This window comes from Schistocerca nitens, chromosome 5 (genome assembly GCF_023898315.1).
Source record: "Schistocerca nitens isolate TAMUIC-IGC-003100 chromosome 5, iqSchNite1.1, whole genome shotgun sequence".
NCBI lineage: Eukaryota > Metazoa > Arthropoda > Insecta > Orthoptera > Acrididae > Schistocerca > Schistocerca nitens.
In genome coordinates, this window is record NC_064618.1 from 759,344,291 (window position 1) to 759,362,840 (window position 18,550).

General features: G+C 39.1%; 1 protein-coding gene across 2 annotated transcripts in view; it reads left to right on the top strand.

The window, feature by feature from the left end:
• The window catches only part of LOC126259564 (glycerol kinase-like), a 155,703-nt gene that overhangs the window by 121,166 nt on the left and 15,987 nt on the right, over window positions 1–18,550 (top strand). For both annotated transcript variants that reach the window (XM_049956463.1, XM_049956462.1), the window contains one exon: window positions 1,499–1,582. In XM_049956463.1, the coding sequence (XP_049812420.1) occupies window positions 1,499–1,582 (84 nt within the window). The remainder of the gene's footprint in view (window positions 1–1,498; window positions 1,583–18,550) is intronic.

Genomic DNA, 18,550 nt, shown 5'->3' on the forward strand with positions numbered 1-18,550 from the left:
ATTATGTTCACAAAATCACTGTATGTATTCAAAATAGTCTCCCCCAGGATAAAAAAACAACTGAAATTCCAGAATGAGATTTTCACTCTGCAGCGGAGTGTGCGCTGATATGAAACTTCCTGGCAGATTAAAACTGTGTGCCCGACCGAGACTCGAACTTGGGCACACAGTTTTAATCTGCCAGGAAGTTTCATATCAGCGCACACTCCGCTGCAGAGTGAAAATCTCATTCTGGAAACATCCCCCAGGCTGTGGCTAAGCCATGTCTCCGCAATATCCTTTCTTTCAGGAGTGCTAGTTCTGCAAGTTTCGCAGGAGAGCTTCTGTAAAGTTTGGAAGGTAGGAGACGAGATACTGGCAGAAGTAAAGCTGTGAGTACCGGGTGTGAGTCGTGCTTCGGTAGCTCAGATGGTAGAGCACTTGCCCGCGAAAGGCAAAGGTCCCGAGTTCGAGTCTCGGTCAGGCACACAGTTTTAATCTGCCAGGAAGTTTCAACAGCTGAAATTGTTTTAGAAGTGTTTTGAAGCAGTCATTGTAGTCCTTTTTTGGAGTTGCAAATACTGCAGTACCATTTCCATGGATGTTCTTAACTGCACCATAACAGTGTCCTTTCATTTCAAACTTCAATTTGAGGAGCAACCAGAAGTCGGCTGGGGCCAAATCTGGCAAATACAATGGGTGATCTAGGACTTTGATCCAGTTACTGGCCAAAAACTAATGCACGGTCTTTACTTTATGAGCTGCGGTGTCATAATGGAGAAGCAACAAGGAAACTGTCTGTTGGCTTTAGGGGTGAATTCAATGAATTCTCTCTCTAAAATGCTGGAGGAATCAGAAAACTTAATGTTGCCATTTTCCAAAGAGTATCACACATACTGTTACATTCACGACCATGCTTGCTGCAGCACTGTTAGCACTTTGAGTTTCTACACAGTTGTTTTTGAAACTTCAAGGATTGTAACACCGCAACTCACCATGAGGTAGCATTGCATATCGCTGGCTGTCTTGCTTTACAGAGTGGGCAAACCTCCAGTGTGAAAAGGCACCTTGTTGCCTATTTATGGTTTCACTGCCCTTCAACTAGTTTCCATAAATGTACATAACAGTAGCACATGAACAGTCTACCAGATTTGGCATTTGCAAGATGCTTATTCCCAGATGTCAGGCCATAACAAACTGCCCTTTGACCAACATAAACTTTCTTATGTTAGTATATTTTCCATTTGTGGCCTGTACCATTGTTATTATGATTCCCTTTCACCTATGCTCTGCATATATACTTAACATATGAAGTGCCTCCATTTCCACCAGCTGGCATTCAATCTCATGGTGGGCATTGGTCATGGTCATAATGGTTGGCTCATTAGATTTCTTTCTGAAGTTAGCTTGTTGCAGATTGAATTTTATTATGAAACCATTGTTTTATTTTTGTGCAACAATTTGCATAGTTAAATCAGAGATGTAACTGAAGTAACAATATTTCCAATATATCTTACAGAGCGTGATATGAGGTACTCGAGATGGAAGATGGCTATAGAGAGAAGTCTAAACTGGGAACCAGAGGCTGTTGAAAAGGAAATAGGTATGTGTAATTGATCCTAGAATTTATTTCTCATGTTAAAAGTGTTGCCTTTACAATCTGGTGTTTCAAATAATAGTATTCTAAGGTTCTGGAATGTAAAAGCAAGTGGGGAAAGTTGTGTGTAACAGTGGTTGACTAAACAATTGTGAAACTAAGGATAAATAATAATAGTAGTAATAATAATAACAATAATAATAATAATAATTTTTATCAGAAAAAAAGACTAGCCGATCAGATTCGTGTAATAATCAAAAATAACAGGATACCCCAGTCAGAATTAGAAAATATCAAACAACAGGTACAACAAATACTGGAACAAAATAACGTGTAATCAGAAGAAGAAGAAAATACAGTAATGGACTCAAACATCCCAGAGCAAACAAACAAAGAACAACACGCGTCAATTAAACAATCAGAGGAAAACAAAATCTTAAGACAGCCACCAGAACAAGCACAAATAGAACATGAAGTGACACACATGTTAGATATAGGAGAAAAATTTCAGTTGACATATATAGAATACAAAGACACAAATACAGACATTAGACCATTCTTGCATAGACCACCAAATAACCCACAAGTCGAAAGGACAATAACAACTATCAACACAATCATACACAACAAAATAAATGAAAATACAACTATGGAAGAGTTACAACTACTGGTTTATATAGGAGCACTCACTACACTAAATATACACACTAGGCAGAGATCAGAACCAACCAACACACAGAAGAAACCCACAAAACCAGCATGGCAACACAGGCTGCAGATCAGAATAGAAAAACTGAGAAAAGACATCGGACAGCTAACAATTTATAAGAAATGAAATATCAGACAAAAAACGAAAAAGGTTAGGTAAAATCTCACAACAAGAAGCAATAGAGCAATTAGATGAAAAGAAGCAGAAATTACAAGCATTGACCAAACGACTTAGAAGATACAAAAAAAGTGAAAATAGAAGGAAACAAAACCAAACATTCAACACAAACCAAAAGAAATTTTACCAGACAATAGATCACACACACATTAAAATAGACAATCCACTAAACATAACAGACCTGGAACACTTCTGGAGCAACATATGGTCAAACCCGGTACAACATAACAGACATGCACGGTGGGTACAAGCAGAAACAGACACATACAAGATGATACCACAAATGCCTGAAGTGATAATTTTGCAACATGAAGTCACCCGAGCAATTAATTCTACGCACAATTGGAAAGCCCCTGGAAGTGGTAAAATACCAAATTTCTGCTAAAGAAGTTCACCTCAACACATTCACATCTAACTAAATTATTTAACAATTACATTGCAGACCCATACACAGTCCCTGATACACTTACACAAGGAATAACTTATCTGAAACCTAAAGATCAAGCAGACACAGCAAACCCAGCAAAATATCGCCCCATAACATGCCTACCAACAATATACAATATATTAACTTCAGTCATTACACAGAAATTAATGACACATACAACACAGAACAAAATTATAAATGAAGAACAAAAACGCTGCTGCAAAGGAGCACGAGGATGTAAAGAACAACTGATACTAGATACAGAGGTGACATATCAAGCTAAAACTAAACAAAGGTCACTGCACTACGCATACATTGATTACCAAAAAGCTTTTGATAGTGTACCCCACTCATGGTTACTACAGATACTATAAATTAATACAATTCCTAAACATAGTAATGAATAATTGGAAAACCACACTTAATATCCAAACAAATTCAGTAATATCACATCACAGCCAATACAGATTCAACGTGGAATATACCAAGGAGACTCATTAAGTCCTTTATGGTTCTGCCTTGCTCTGAACCCACTATCCAACATGCTAAATAATACAAATTATGGCTATAGTATTACTGGAACATACCCACACAAAATCACACATTTGCTATACATGGATGATCTAAAACTACTGGCAGCAACAAATGAACAACTCAACCAATTACTAAAGATAACAGAAGTATTCAGCAATGATATAAATATGGCTTTTGGAACAGACAAATGTAAGAAAAATAGCATAGTCAAGGGAAAACACTAAACAAGAAGGTTACATATTGGATAACCACAGCGACTGCATAGAAGCGATGGAAAAAACAGATGCCTATAAATATCTAGGATACAGACAAAAAATAGGAATAGATAATACAAATATTAAAGAAGAACTAAAAGAAAAATATAGACAAAGACTAAGAAAAATACTGAAAACAGAATTGACAGCAAGAAACAAGACAAAAGCTATAAATACCTATGCTATACCAATATTGACCTACTCATTTGGATTAGTGAAATGGAGTAATACAGACCTAGAAGCACTCAATACACTTACACGATCACAATGCCACAAATATAGAATACATCACATACATTCAGCAACAGAAAGATTCACATTAAGCAGAAAGGAAGGAGGAAGGGGATTTATCGACATAAAAAACCTACATTATGGACAGGAAGACAATTTAAGAAAATTCTTTATAGAACGAGCAGAAACTAGCAAAATACACAAAGCAGTCACTCATATAAATACATCGGCTACACCATTGCAATTTCATAACCACTTCTACAACCCTTTAGATCACATAACATCAACAGATACGAAGAAAGTAAATTGGAAAAAGAACACACTACATGGCAAGCACCCATATCATCTAACACAGCCACGCATCCAACACATGGCTAAGAAAAGGCAATATATACAGTGAGACGGAATGATTCATGATTGCAATACAGGATCAAACAATAAACACCAGATATTACAGCAAGCATATTATTAAAGATCCCAATACCACAACAGATAAATGCAGATTTTGCAAACAACAAATAGAAACAGTAGATCACATCACAAGCAGATGAATACAAATTATACTGGAACAGAACCATTATAACAGATAAAACAACACCACATAACAAACCTGACATCATACTCACCAATAAAAAGAAGAAATTAACACAACTAATCAAAATATCCATACCCAATACAACAAATATACAGCAAATACAGAATACACCAGAAGACATGACAATGTATCAAAAATAATACATCAACAACTTGCCATACAACATAAACTAATAAAACAACACGTTCCCACATACAAGTATGCACCACAAAATGTACTGGAGAATGATGAATACAAATTATACTGGAACAGAACCATTATAACAGATAAAACAACACCACATAACAAACCTGACATCATACTCACCAATTAAAAGAAGAAATTAACACAACTAATCGAAATATCCATACCCAGTACAACAAATATACAGAAGAAAACAGGAGAAAAAATTGAAAAATACACCCAACTGGCTGAGGAAGTCAAGGACTTGTGGCATCAGGATAAAGTTGACATTATACCAATTATACTATCAACTGCAGGAGTCATACCACACAATATCCACCAGTACATCAACGCAATACAGCTACATCCAAACATATATATACAACTTCTAACAACCCTACCACAACAAAGGTCAAAATTTAATAATGATTGTGGTGTTGCTCACGCTGCTAAATACTGCATTTTCGGGCAACAACAAAGTTATTATGTGACAGGTGTCATTGGAGCACAGTTAATAAAGTCATTTCATTTAATAATAAATAAACTAGGCACTCATCTTTTCGAGTTTCCCACGCTGGTCTCGTAAAATCATGGCTCAATCGTCGAAAATCTAGGTGGTGATGATTCCAAGCTCGGATGCAAAGAGGCCTGGGTTTTATTCTGCTATATTCAAAAGTTTTGTAGATGCACTTCACAAACCATTCTTGAAGATTAAACCTTTCAAAGTTGGCACAATAGTGATGTAAAAAAAATAATCAGCACTCTGAATTTAAGTTACACTTCCTTTTAATTGCTTTTATTGCAATATCACGTAACACACAAAACATCACAATACAAAACATACTTGAAAACATCTTCCTCACTGTTAAAGTTCACATTTTATAAGCTGACTACGTTATGCGTCTTTCCAACATGACGTCCAAGACTTGACTTTATCAAGGTCCGACTTTCTAACAACTAATAATCGCTTACGCGCCCAAAAATCAGAGTTACAAATACGTCAAAGATCATAGTGACAAAAGAAAGAATACACACATGAATAATATCATTGCAATATAAACATATCGGTGAATCAAAGTACTTCTACATTAATGAAATCAAATCTGAATGGTGTTTCAGAAATATGTCAACTACTTTACAGAAACACAGTAGAATATTGCTGATATCGAGAGGTTCGTGTGAGGTGCCGTAATGGTTGCATAATTCAAGTACCATTACAAACTACAGACATCTGTAATTATTGATACATGTTCAATTACCCAAAAGTTCCTAAATGCAATGTAACATATAACGTACAGTTAAAAGGAAGTCACGCTCGATCAAGGTCTGCGTCACTTTCCATTTTTAACCAGACATAACATCTGAGAAAGGAAAGAAAAAATAATAATAATAATGTTCATAAATATAAATTTGGAGGCAGATTTGATAGTGCTTGTCATTAGATGATTCCTTTATGAAAGAGAAAGACACAGGCTAAAATTGAAAAATTTACTTTAAATTATTTACAATGCCAAACTGACCCTTAAAAACACCATTAAACAGACGAAAAATCACAGCACAGAAAGTTATCTATCTTTTGAGATACTATTCTCTCATACCCATGACTCAGAAGTCACCCAAAGGTGCCCATCTGTGACTATAGCAACATTTTTTCCATCCTGGAATTCCCATTGTTGTAGCTAACCAGACAAATACTGTTATGGCTGTATCAGTTTGACTAAAATTTTGTGAGAAAATGAATAGAGATATCCCTTGTCCTCCTAATTTATATTTGTGATTGCTGGTGTATTTTTGAAAGTATGATTTATTGTGGAAGATAAGCTGGAGTCAAAAATTTTATGAGTTTGTTGTCAATGTGTCCAGTCAGCAAAACAGGTACAGTGACAAATATTCTTGTTGACTAACAGAGCAACTTACAGAAAAAGTGGTGTTGGCCACTTGACAATCTCTGTTGAATCAGCTGCTACTGCAAAAATCTTCTCTCTAAAGCATGTATGTTCTAGGCTTTATTTTATTACATAAGGTTGTTAGAATTGCACAGACAGCTGTTTCAAACAGTAGTATCCTTTTGTGGTCCACAACTGTTGACTGTTCAGATCAACAGCTAATACGTTAATTGCTTTGTACTGTGTTCCTCCTGAGAAGAGTTAATTACTTAGTGAATCTAAGTTCCCAACTTTCTGTCTCTGTCATCTACAGAAATTTGAAAGTTGAATGAAAACTTGTACTAACTTTAGTACTCAGAACTGACACCTGTTTGCAATATGACAGCAAGGTAGTGACTATGGTTAGAATATATCCATTCTTAGCTGCGGCAAGATAGATAAAATAAGTAGATGTTTCCTAATAGTATAGTTAGAAACGAAGAAGAAAAAATACAACTGATAAAAAAAAGAAGCATCTCTAAAGGTAGCTAAGAAGTCCAAGAAGTGTCATTGAAAGGAAAATAACATTGGGCAGTTTAGATGGAGGAAGAAGGAATGTTAGATTTATTAGATGTTATAAGTCAGTGAAAGCAAATCTGCAAGCTTGCTCACTCAGTGTATCAAAATCCGATTTATGCAGACTATTCATCAGCGAGCACAATTTACAATACCCTGGCAAAAGAATGATTACTGGCGATGTGACTCCGGGTAAGCACTCTCTACAATATGCTTGTAAAAAAAATACTCAAGCAATATAAGCAATCATCACAGGTTTTTTTTACTGTTCTTTGGAGCAGCATCCAGGGCTAGAGGACATATCAGAAACAGACAAGGAATGAAGACCATTTTTTGATTGCACAACAAAATTAGAGGGAAGTTCTATTCTGTGAAGGATAGCCTTAGTATCAGAGTCGCAGGTACTTATAATTTTTTGGGTATATATGGCCATATACCAGGGACAGTCCATTCAGAGTGTATCCCAGTACTGCACCCAACACCAGCAGAAATGTTGGAACCAAGATTCAGTTATCAAGGTTGTCATGGAAATTAGAATATCCATTAACATCATTCATTGAAATACAACCTAGGTATTGAGCAATATGTGGAAGTGGATGTTTGATACAGAGAGACTACAAAGAAATGTCCTCCATATCTTATATCATGATGAAATCAATGATACTATAGGTGATGTATTGTCGTTGGGCCTCCTGTTGTTGATTGTAGGCACTCGGTGGCTGTGCATATCCTTGTTGGCAAGGTGGAGGGGTAAGTGCACCATCAGGGCACAAATCATGGCCCTCAGTCTCTGCACATCCACTGATATGTACAGAACAATTCTGGAGCAGAGGATCCATGTTTTCATGAAACTGTCACACATTTTTAGTTGTTGTGGCACAAACGTCATCTTTGAAATGAATTTTGTCTGCCCTGAGCACACCAAAAGCTGGGTCCTACACTTGACTAGTTGAAAACTAAAAACGCTGCCCAAACAGGCCATGAAGGCCCAACAGTATTGACGGTACTGACCGGCTGCCGTGTCATCCTCAGACATAGGTGTCACTGGATGCAGGTATGGAGAGGCATGTGGTCAGTTTACCAAACCACTGGTTGAAAACTGCTGCCTTTATTTATAAGCCTGTCATGTAACCATATGTCCACCATCTTCTTTAGGTCACAGTCCGAATATATACTGCCCCGTTGTAAAACCTTGACCCTATCCTACATCATACTACACTGGTGTGCAAAGCTTAAGGCCAAAAATAACTTTAGCATGGTATGTCACTGCCATGTAACATAACCCAATGAAACTTGGAGCATACATAGAAAGAACTGCTACAGCATAGTACAGAAGGTAGCTGAAGGAAATATGGAATGAGGTAAACAGAAATGACGCCTTTATTCAAAGACAGTAATTACACTGAAGTCATTGCTATTCATGATGGTCCCTCGGACATAAGAAATGGTGAAACATAGCTCTTAATAGGGCATGTGATCACTGCGGATTATAATGCATAATGTGCCACATGCTTTGATACTGACCACAAGGTGGGTAAAGAGTTCTTGTGGCAGGGCATTCCATTTCTCCATTACTGCAATTGACAATTGCTGATTGGTTGTTGGTACTTGTGGACTTGCTGTTTTACATTCCCTCAATGCATCCCACATATGCTCAATGGGATTTAAGTTGGGGGAATGGGCAGGCCAGACCATTTGTCAAATTCCTCTCATTCCAAGAGCTCTTCCATTTGTGGTGTGGAATGCACCTTGAAAAGATACACTTGGGGAAGGAGTACAGTGTCACAATAACGTTGAGTGCTGAGTGAACCATATTCAAAGTTTAGGAAGTCAGTACGCCCATGTAACATTATGCCTCCCTACACCATACCAAAATGATCATGTACAACAGTGCTGGATGTACCCTCACATGGTGTGAGATGGGAACATGTTATTGTGAGATTGTACTACTACCCCATGTTTGTCTTTTCAGGGTTAGCACACTGGACTTGCATTTGGGAGGACGACGGTTCACTCCCGCATCCGGCCGTCCTGATTTAGGTTTTCCGTGATTTCCCTAAATCATTCCAGGCAAATGCCGGGATGGTTCCTTTAAAAAGGGCATGGCCGACTTCCTTCCCCCTCCTTCCCTAATCCGATGAGACCGATGACCTCGCCATTTGGTCTCTTCCCCCAAACAATCCAATCCAATCTTTTCAGGGGTATATTAGACTCTGACTTAATTTTTGTGGATGACAATTTGTGACCGCATCAAACAGAGCAGGTAGAGGAGCTTTGTAACAAGAGGAAATTTGACAAATGGACTGGCCTGTCTGTTCTCATGACCTAAATCCCATTGAGCATGTATGGGAATGCCTTGGAAGATGCATTGCAGGATGTCCACACGTGCCATAGACTATCCAGCAGTTTTCAACCATGGTGTGGAAGGAATGGAATGCACTAACACAAGAATTCCTTACCAATCTTGTGGCCCGCATGGGAACATATTGCAGAGCATGCATAGCCCTATTAAGAACCATGTCCACTGACCATCAAGAATCGTGGCGACTTTTGTGTAATTATTGTCTTTGAATAAAAGTGTCATTTCTGTTCATCTCATTCAGTATTTCTTTCAGTTACTAACTACACTACGTTGTAGAAGTTCTTTTTGTGCATGATCTAAGTTTTGTTAAGCTAAGTTACTTGGCAGTGACACATAATGCAAAAGTTACTTTTGTCCTTTAATTTTGCACCTCCTGTGAGGAGCAGTGCCCTTTGATAGCTGACTTTGTTTGTTTGTTGCTTATTAGTGTGGCAGCTGTGCACCTCTTCTGTATAGTCCCCTGACCTACATAAATTTTCCAACAATTGTTCACTCACAGTTTTCATAGTCTCAGGTTGTCTTCAGAGAGCTGATGAAAGTTTTGGTCTTTAGTGGCAGACAGAATGGTGGGCACTTGAGGAAATATACGAGGCATGCTCAGAAAATAAGTGTTCTTTGACCATAAAAGGCTGCTGTGGTTTTTTTGGACAGTTGGCAACACTGAGTGGTAGAGGGGGATCCCCTGACCAGAACGAAAATTTCAGTAACTCAGTAGTACTTAAACACACACTGTAGTGTCCAGGTGCGTGAAAGATGTCAATAAGAAATTCCACCAACTGTGAGCCACATGCTGTGATCCATTTCCTACTCACAGAAGGAATAACACCTACTGAAATCTTTTTGCGAAACAAAACAGTGTAAGGTGAAGGTGTTAGGAACAGAACGAATGTGTGAAAGTGATGTAGGGAGTTTAGTGGAGGCAGAACAAAGATTCATGACGAACAGAGGAGTGGAAGACCTTCCATTTTGACTGATGAGTTGGTGCAAAAAATCAAAGAAACTGTTTGTGAAGACCACCAATTAACAGTGAATGAAATTTTTGCAATGTTTCCCTTAACTCTACAGAATTATCGTATATGAGACATTCACTTGGACGAAACTATCACGAACTTTTTACTGCATCTGAACTCACTGCACCCAATCATCCATTTCACAATTGACAGTGAACAAAAAGAACCAGTTCCTATTGCTTGACATACTGATTAAAGGAAGACCTGAGGCCAGATTAGGGTACAATATGTGGTGAAAACCTATATACACTCCTGGAAATGGAAAAAAGAACACATTGACACCGGTGTGTCAGACCCACCATACTTGCTCCGGACACTGCGAGAGGGCTGTACAAGCAATGATCACACGCACGGCACAGCGGACACACCAGGAACCGCGGTGTTGGCCGTCGAATGGCGCTAGCTGCGCAGCATTTGTGCACCGCCGCCGTCAGTGTCAGCCAGTTTGCCGTCGCATACGGAGCTCCATCGCAGTCTTTAACACTGGTAGCATGCCGCGACAGCGTGGATGTGAACCGTATGTGCAGTTGACGGACTTTGAGCGAGGGCGTATAGTGGGCATGCGGGAGGCCGGGTGGACGTACCACCGAATTGCTCAACACGTGGGGCGTGAGGTCTCCACAGTACATCGATGTTGTCGCCAGTGGTCGGCGGAAGGTGCACGTGCCCGTCGACCTGGGACCGGACCGCAGCGACGCACGGATGCACGCCAAGACCGTAGGATCCTACGCAGTGCCGTAGGGGACCGCACCGCCACTTCCCAGCAAATTAGGGACACTGTTGCTCCTGGGGTATCGGCGAGGACCATTCGCAACCGTCTCCATGAAGCTGGGCTACGGTCCCGCACACCGTTAGGCCGTCTTCCGCTCACGCCCCAACATCGTGCAGCCCGCCTCCAGTGGTGTCGCGACAGGCGTGAATGGAGGGACGAATGGAGACGTGTCGTCTTCAGCGATGAGAGTCGCTTCTGCCTTGGTGCCAATGATGGTCGTATGCGTGTTTGGCGCCGTGCAGGTGAGCGCCACAATCAGGACTGCATACGACCGAGGCACACAGGGCCAACACCCGGCATCATGGTGTGGGGAGCGATCTCCTACACTGGCCGTACACCACTGGTGATCATCGAGGGGACACTGAATAGTGCACGGTACATCCAAACCGTCATCGAACCCATCGTTCTACCATTCCTAGACCGGCAAGGGAACTTGCTGTTCCAACAGGACAATGCACGTCCGCATGTATCCCGTGCCACCCAATGTGCTCTAGAAGGTGTAAGTCAACTACCCTGGCCAGCAAGATCTCCGGATCTGTCCCCCATTGAGCATGTTTGGGACTGGATGAAGCGTCGTCTCACGCGGTCTGCACGTCCAGCACGAACGCTGGTCCAACTGAGGCACCAGGTGGAAATGGCATGGCAAGCCGTTCCACAGGACTATATCCAGCATCTCTACGATCATCTCCATGGGAGAATAGCAGCCTGCATTGCTGCGAAAGGTGGATATACACTGTACTAGTGCCGACATTGTGCATGCTCTGTTGCCTGTGTCTATGTGCCTGTGGTTCTGTCAGTGTGATCATGTGATGTATCTGACCCCAGGAATGTGTCAATAAAGTTTCCCCTTCCTGGGACAATGAATTCACGGTGTTCTTATTTCAATTTCCAGGAGTGTATATGCCAATGTATATTGTTTTCTACATGCTTGCATTCAGCTTTCATCTCCCATCTCAAGGAACCCAGAGCCCAGTACTAAACAGGACTCATGTAATCCCCAACAATTTTATTAATGGATTTAAAGCACCTGCAGACAGTTTTTTCTTAGAATGATTATAAAAACTGCCAGATCTGATGCACCTTGAAGCCAAAGGAGCCTGTGCCACATATTTCAGGAGAGAAGAGGAAAAATGTATAGCAAAGGCATTCATAAGAGGGACTTTCAATATGTAATGCAACACGCTTCTTTTCTTCTCAGCCAGTTTTGGTTGAAAACACTTGGAATTTGTTTGTGTGATGTCATGGAATATTTCTGATTCAGTGTCTATAGCTTCATGAAGTTATGATAGGTGGCAGGATTATAAGTAGTATTATTTTTATTTTATTTACACGTCAAGTTCCGTAGGACCAAACTGAGGAGCAAATCTCCAAGTCATGGAACATGTGAGTACATGAAATTACAACATAAAAGTAATAAAACATAAAAATAAAATGTACCACACAGGACCACCCAGGACTGGAGCAACTGAACTACATTCTCCGCCAGGATTTCAACTACCTATCGTCATGCGCTGAAATGAGAAATATCCTGCCCACTATCCTTCCCAACTCTCCCACAGTGGTATTCTACCGTCCACCGAATCTGCACAATATACTTGTCCATCCCTACACCACCCCTGCTCCCAACTCCTTGCCTCCTGGCACATAATCCTGTAATAGGTCTAGATGAAAGACCTGTCCTACACATCCTCCCACCATCACCTACTCCAGTCCGATCAAAAACATCACCTAACCCATCAGAGCCAGCGCTACCTGTGAAACCAGTCATGTGATGTACAAGCTCAGCTGCAACCACTGTGATGGATTCTATGTGGGCATGACAACCAACAAGCTGTCTATCCACATGAATGGCCATCGACAAACTGTGGCCAAGAAACAAATGGACCAGCCTGTTGCTGCGCATGTTGCCCAACACGCATCCATTGTTTCACTGACTGCTTCACAACATGTACCATGTGGATCCTTTCCACCAACACCAGCTTTTCTGAATTGTGCAGGTGGGAACTTTCCCTGCAATCTGCAATATACTCTATGTTCCCATAACCTTCCTGGCCACAACCTTCGTTAGTCATTGTCCTCACCCATCCAGCCCCTTCCTGTTCCCATTCCAGCACTACACAGCCCTCATTCCACCATCTGACTCAGATCCAGTACAAACATCACCTGTTTTACATATATCAATAACAATTTTCTGACCAAGAGAAGAAATTATTAGTACACATTACATCAAAATTCTCATTACTCTCACATTCTGCTTTGTGATTAGTACCTACATCACTATAATCAAACTTAGTATCCCAAAACCTTTGATCAAAACATAAATGAGAAATCTGATGTTCCTTCTGTTCAACTTCAGATACCTGTGCCACATTATTAATAATGTTATTATTGTCTAATTGTAAGTGTAAATTGGGTGTCCTGTGGTTGTGGTGTTTCCTTGCCCCAAAACTGTGGGCCTTCATTGAGGCGAACTGCCGTTTCCTGAATAGTTACCTATATGATTGTTTCTCCTACTAAATTGCCCATGGTTATCCCTATTATTCCTGTTCTGCTGATGTTCAAGATTTCTGTCTCTATTACCATTTTGACCCTGATATAAATTACCACTATATCTGTTTCTTTAGTTATTACCATTGTGATCTCCATCATTTCGATTATTATGGTACATGCTTCTTTCTACTGCCCTATCCACCCTGTCAACGTATAATAAAAATTGTTCAAGGCAATTGTCAGGTCTGTGTACTAAATCCCACTGCAATTTTTCTGGTACTTTCCTTTTTAGTGCATCAATCAATGTCATTTGGTTTATTAAGATTTGTTAATTTCTTAAGTTGACTCTTACAGAACTCCTGCAGGATACCGTCCCTATTCATATAATTTGGACCATTCAGAAATTCACTTTTAATTCTCCCCTGTTCAGCTTCTGACTAAACTTTATCTAAAAACTTTTTTCGAAACTTTGGTATGTTCCCCACTGAATTAAACTGAGATTTACCCAGACAGACTTCGCCTTCAAGACATCTTTTAACAAATTTAATCTTTTGGGAGTCATTCATGCCCAACACAAAAATTTCTCTACAGTGGTGTAGAAAATGGATGTAAATTGCCTGATGGAAAACTTTTGATAAGAATATTGGATCACGCAGTACCATTGTTTGAATAAAGATTTTTGTGAATACAGTTTTCCTGAACTACTGAAATATTTTAATCTAGAGCATTGACATTAGTTAGCATACTGTTTTCAACATTTAAAATTTTTTGATCTAAACGACTAAAGTTCTGTTCCATTTTTTCTGCGACGGCCTTCTGTTCAACTCTGACGTCATCAACATTCTTCGTTTGTTGTGGAGACTGGGCAACTATCTCATTTTTAAAAACAATAAATTTATAAAGATATTGACTTTTTCATTCACACTTTTTAATCCCTCCGACAGCCCATTTTTTAGTTCTGAAACCTGATTACTAAGTTGGTCTATTTGGTATTGTACCCTGTCCATTTTACTATCGTTTTCAGTTCGCATTTCTATTAACTAATAGTTGACTGCACTAATTTTGCTATTGTTGTCTGTCTTCATTTCCTCTAATTTTGCCAAAATCAACTGCAAAATATTGGTTTTCATTGTTTCTTTGCTGACTACACTTTCACTTGGTTCAAACATGTCTTGGCTGGGTCCTACAGCTTTCACTTCATCACTGCTACCCTCGTCTCTATTCATTTTCCTAGCAATCACATGAGTTCACAAAAAAAAATTAATTTCACAAATACTTTGTACTTATCTTTCTTCTTACTGATGTCCCTCATTGTAGTTATAAAGTCCTCTTTCAATTTGTCTGGTCTGTCATTGCTGATATTATCTCGTTACTGTTGATAAGACTTTGTTGGGCAGCTCTAGGTCTTCTTTTGTCGAGTGATTGGAGTTTCCGTATGTATGAAAACACTGTAAATTACACAAATCACTGTTCTTTCTACTTCTGCAACAGACAAGACTTCATTATTGGTCAACTGATCCAGGCTGACATCCACACTTGTAATCTTACCCTCCCACACATTACTGTTAAATTTTTTCTTAGTCTCTTCATTATTTTCAAAAGAAAAACTTTTTACGTACCTTCATTTTCTCTTATTGTTGTAGGCTGCAGTTCTCACATCTAGGGATACATTCTTGAGGCTGAAATTCTTTTTTTTGGGTTCCTGTTGAATTGAATAATTGATGAGGCTGAAATTTTGGTTTCCTCTTGTCTGTTTCCATCAGAGGCATGCACACTACTCCTTATATTCTTTGGTACTCTCAATATTCCAAAGCTGGCCGCGGTAGCCGAGCGGTTCTAGGCGCTCAGTCCGGAACCGCGCGACTGCTACGGTCGCAGGTTCGAATCCTGCCTCGGGCATGGATGTGTGTGATGTCCTTAGGTTAGTTAGGTTTAAGTAGTTCTAAGTTCTAGGGGACTGATGACCTCAGATGTTAAGTCCCATAGTGCTCAGAGCCATTTGAACCATTTTTTGGATATTCCAAAGAGTGTACAAAGCAAAAGAGTTTACAAACTTTCTTGACAAAAGAAGAATTTCCACCAAGTTACATCGTTATTTTATAAATGAGTCCAAAAATAAATTTAATAAATTTAATGTGAATCTATACTGTGTACTTTGACTTTTTAGGCACACCTATCATGTTTAAACGGCAATTTGCCTGGGTCTATTTGTAGTAAGTATCAAACTGACTTTAAATTTGGATAAATACACAACAAGAGTATTCATTTCTGCAGGAAACAGTAAAAGTCTACATAGGTGCCAATGGTGTACTTGTATGTTTTGTGCTACAATGGTGCCAACACTGACGGTGACGTATGATGGGAATGTCAGCTGCTGTTTCTACACAGCCAATGAGATAGTAGGGAAGGACAATATGTCTGAAAGAAAGAGACATTGTCACTTTCCCATGTCAGTATGGGAGCAAAATTCGATATATATATTCAGATAAAAAACAGCTGTGTTCTCAGGTTCCAAGGTAACCACAAACTCAAAAATCGCAACATATTTGGAAGAAATAGCCAAATAATTGTGACAATGAAGATATAAATTTCAACTTACAAACTCTTGTTGTATTTGAAAAGGTTTGCAATAAAAATTCTCTGACATATATGGATACAGTGTAAAACATTATGCTGATTTAACTAGCCATTCATGAACTGTAGATTAAAACTGAAGAACTTGGAAAAATGTAGGAAATTAAGGAGATGGGACCTGGATAAGTGGAAAGAAGTAGAGGTTGTCGAGAGTTTCAGAGGGAAGCATCAGGCAACAGTTGACTATAATAGGGGAAAGGAATACAGTAGCAGACGAATGGGAAGCTTTAAGAGATGAAATAGTGAAGGCAGCACAGGATCAAATAGGTAAAAAGACAAGGCCTAGTAGAAATCCTTGAATAACACAAGAGATATTGAATATAATTGATGAAAGGAGAAAATCTAAAAATGCAGCAAAAGAAATAGGGTAAAGGGAATACAGACATTTAAAAAATGAGATTGACAGAAAGTGCAAAATGACTAAGCAGGAATGGCTAGAGGATGAATGTAAAGATTTAGAAGCATATATCAGTAGAGGAAAGATAGATACTGCCTACAGGAAAATTAGAGAGATCTTTGGGGAAAAGAGAAGCAGTTTGTATGTATAGCAAGAGCTCAGATGGAAAACCAGTTCTAAGCTGAAAGGTGGTAGAAGTTTATAGAGGGTCTATACAACGGAGATGAACTAGAAAGCGATATTATAGAAAGGGAAGTGGACATAGATGAAGAGGAGATGGGAGATTTGATACTGTGAGAAGAATTTAATGGAACTCTCAGAGATCTTAATCAAAACAAGGCCCCAGTGGTAGACGATATTCCGTCAGAACGAAAGATAGCCGTGGGAGAGCCAGCCATGACAAAACTCTTCCATCTAGTGTGGAAGGTGTATGAGACAGCGGAAATGCTCTCAGACTTCTAGAAGAATGTAGTAATGCGGTTTTGTTGCACATAGACATGATTGGAGACCATGGCTGTGATATAAAATAAATTGTTGATAGTGTACAGCAACCAGCCACAAATTGCTTTCAGGTTACTTTATTCAAAAAGTACCATAACCGATTTCGAATTTTTTACAATTCGTCATCAGACATAGGCACAATATCATACCAAATTGCAAACTTATTTAAAAAGAAAAATATTAATTTAGCTTCTCTACTAACAATAAATTACAGCAAAACGTGATCCATGATGTACATCTTTCCAAGGCCCCCTACAGTAAATAAGGAATTTACAAGCTCCAATGTGATTCATGCCCAAACTTCTACTTTGATCAGACAGGCAGAGGTTTTGAGATTACGTACAAAAAACAACTTAAGACTTGGAAATTGGAAAGAATCTACATTTGCAGCCCACATCACAGAAGAAAACCATTCAGTAAAAAACATTGAAAGCAATATGAAAATATTAAATTTAGCAGAAAAAGGAGCCACTATGAATATGTTAGAAGGAATACACCAAAAATATTTCCCCTGATAACATCCTTAATGAGCAGACTGAATTGGCTAACTCACCTTTCCTGAAAATCTTCCAGAAAGTACCTTCTGTGTACAATATAAATTATATTTTTTGCACTTATCTGCAGATCAGGTAACAAATCTTATACTTTTGTATGTACCTACAATAGTCAGTGTTATGTAGGGCACTAAATACTAATAAATTCTAATGTATTATAATCATTTATGTTCAAATAAGCCATAAGAATTCACACACTTCTTGCCCACACTAGTATCTCTGTCGTCGTATAAAATAAGTTTATAGTGCTGTAATTCACAAAATCCTATGTATTTATTGTTTCCGTCTGCATTTAATGCCCTAGATTTAAAGTGAAACACTATTTCAATCTAACATAACTGTAATTTACACCCCCCCCCCCCCTAAAAAAACCATCTTTGTATGACTGCATTGTAGCATATTTGATACTGATGTACTTTGCAAACTGTGTGTTTGTTTTCATGTGCTATAAACCAAAATATGTGGTGCACATTGAAAATTCGTTTTGTGACTGAGACGTGGTGGCCGTGCGGTTCTAGGTGCTTCAGTCCGGAACCGCGTGACTGCTACGGTCGCAGGTTCGAATCCTGCCTCGGGCATGGATGTGTGTGATGTCCTTAGGTTAGTTGGGTTTAAGTAGTTCTAAGTTCTAGGGGACTGATGACCTCAGATGTTAAGTCCCATAGTGCTCAGAGCCTTTTTTTTTTTTTTTTTTTTTTTTTTTTTTTTTTTTTTTTTTTTTTTT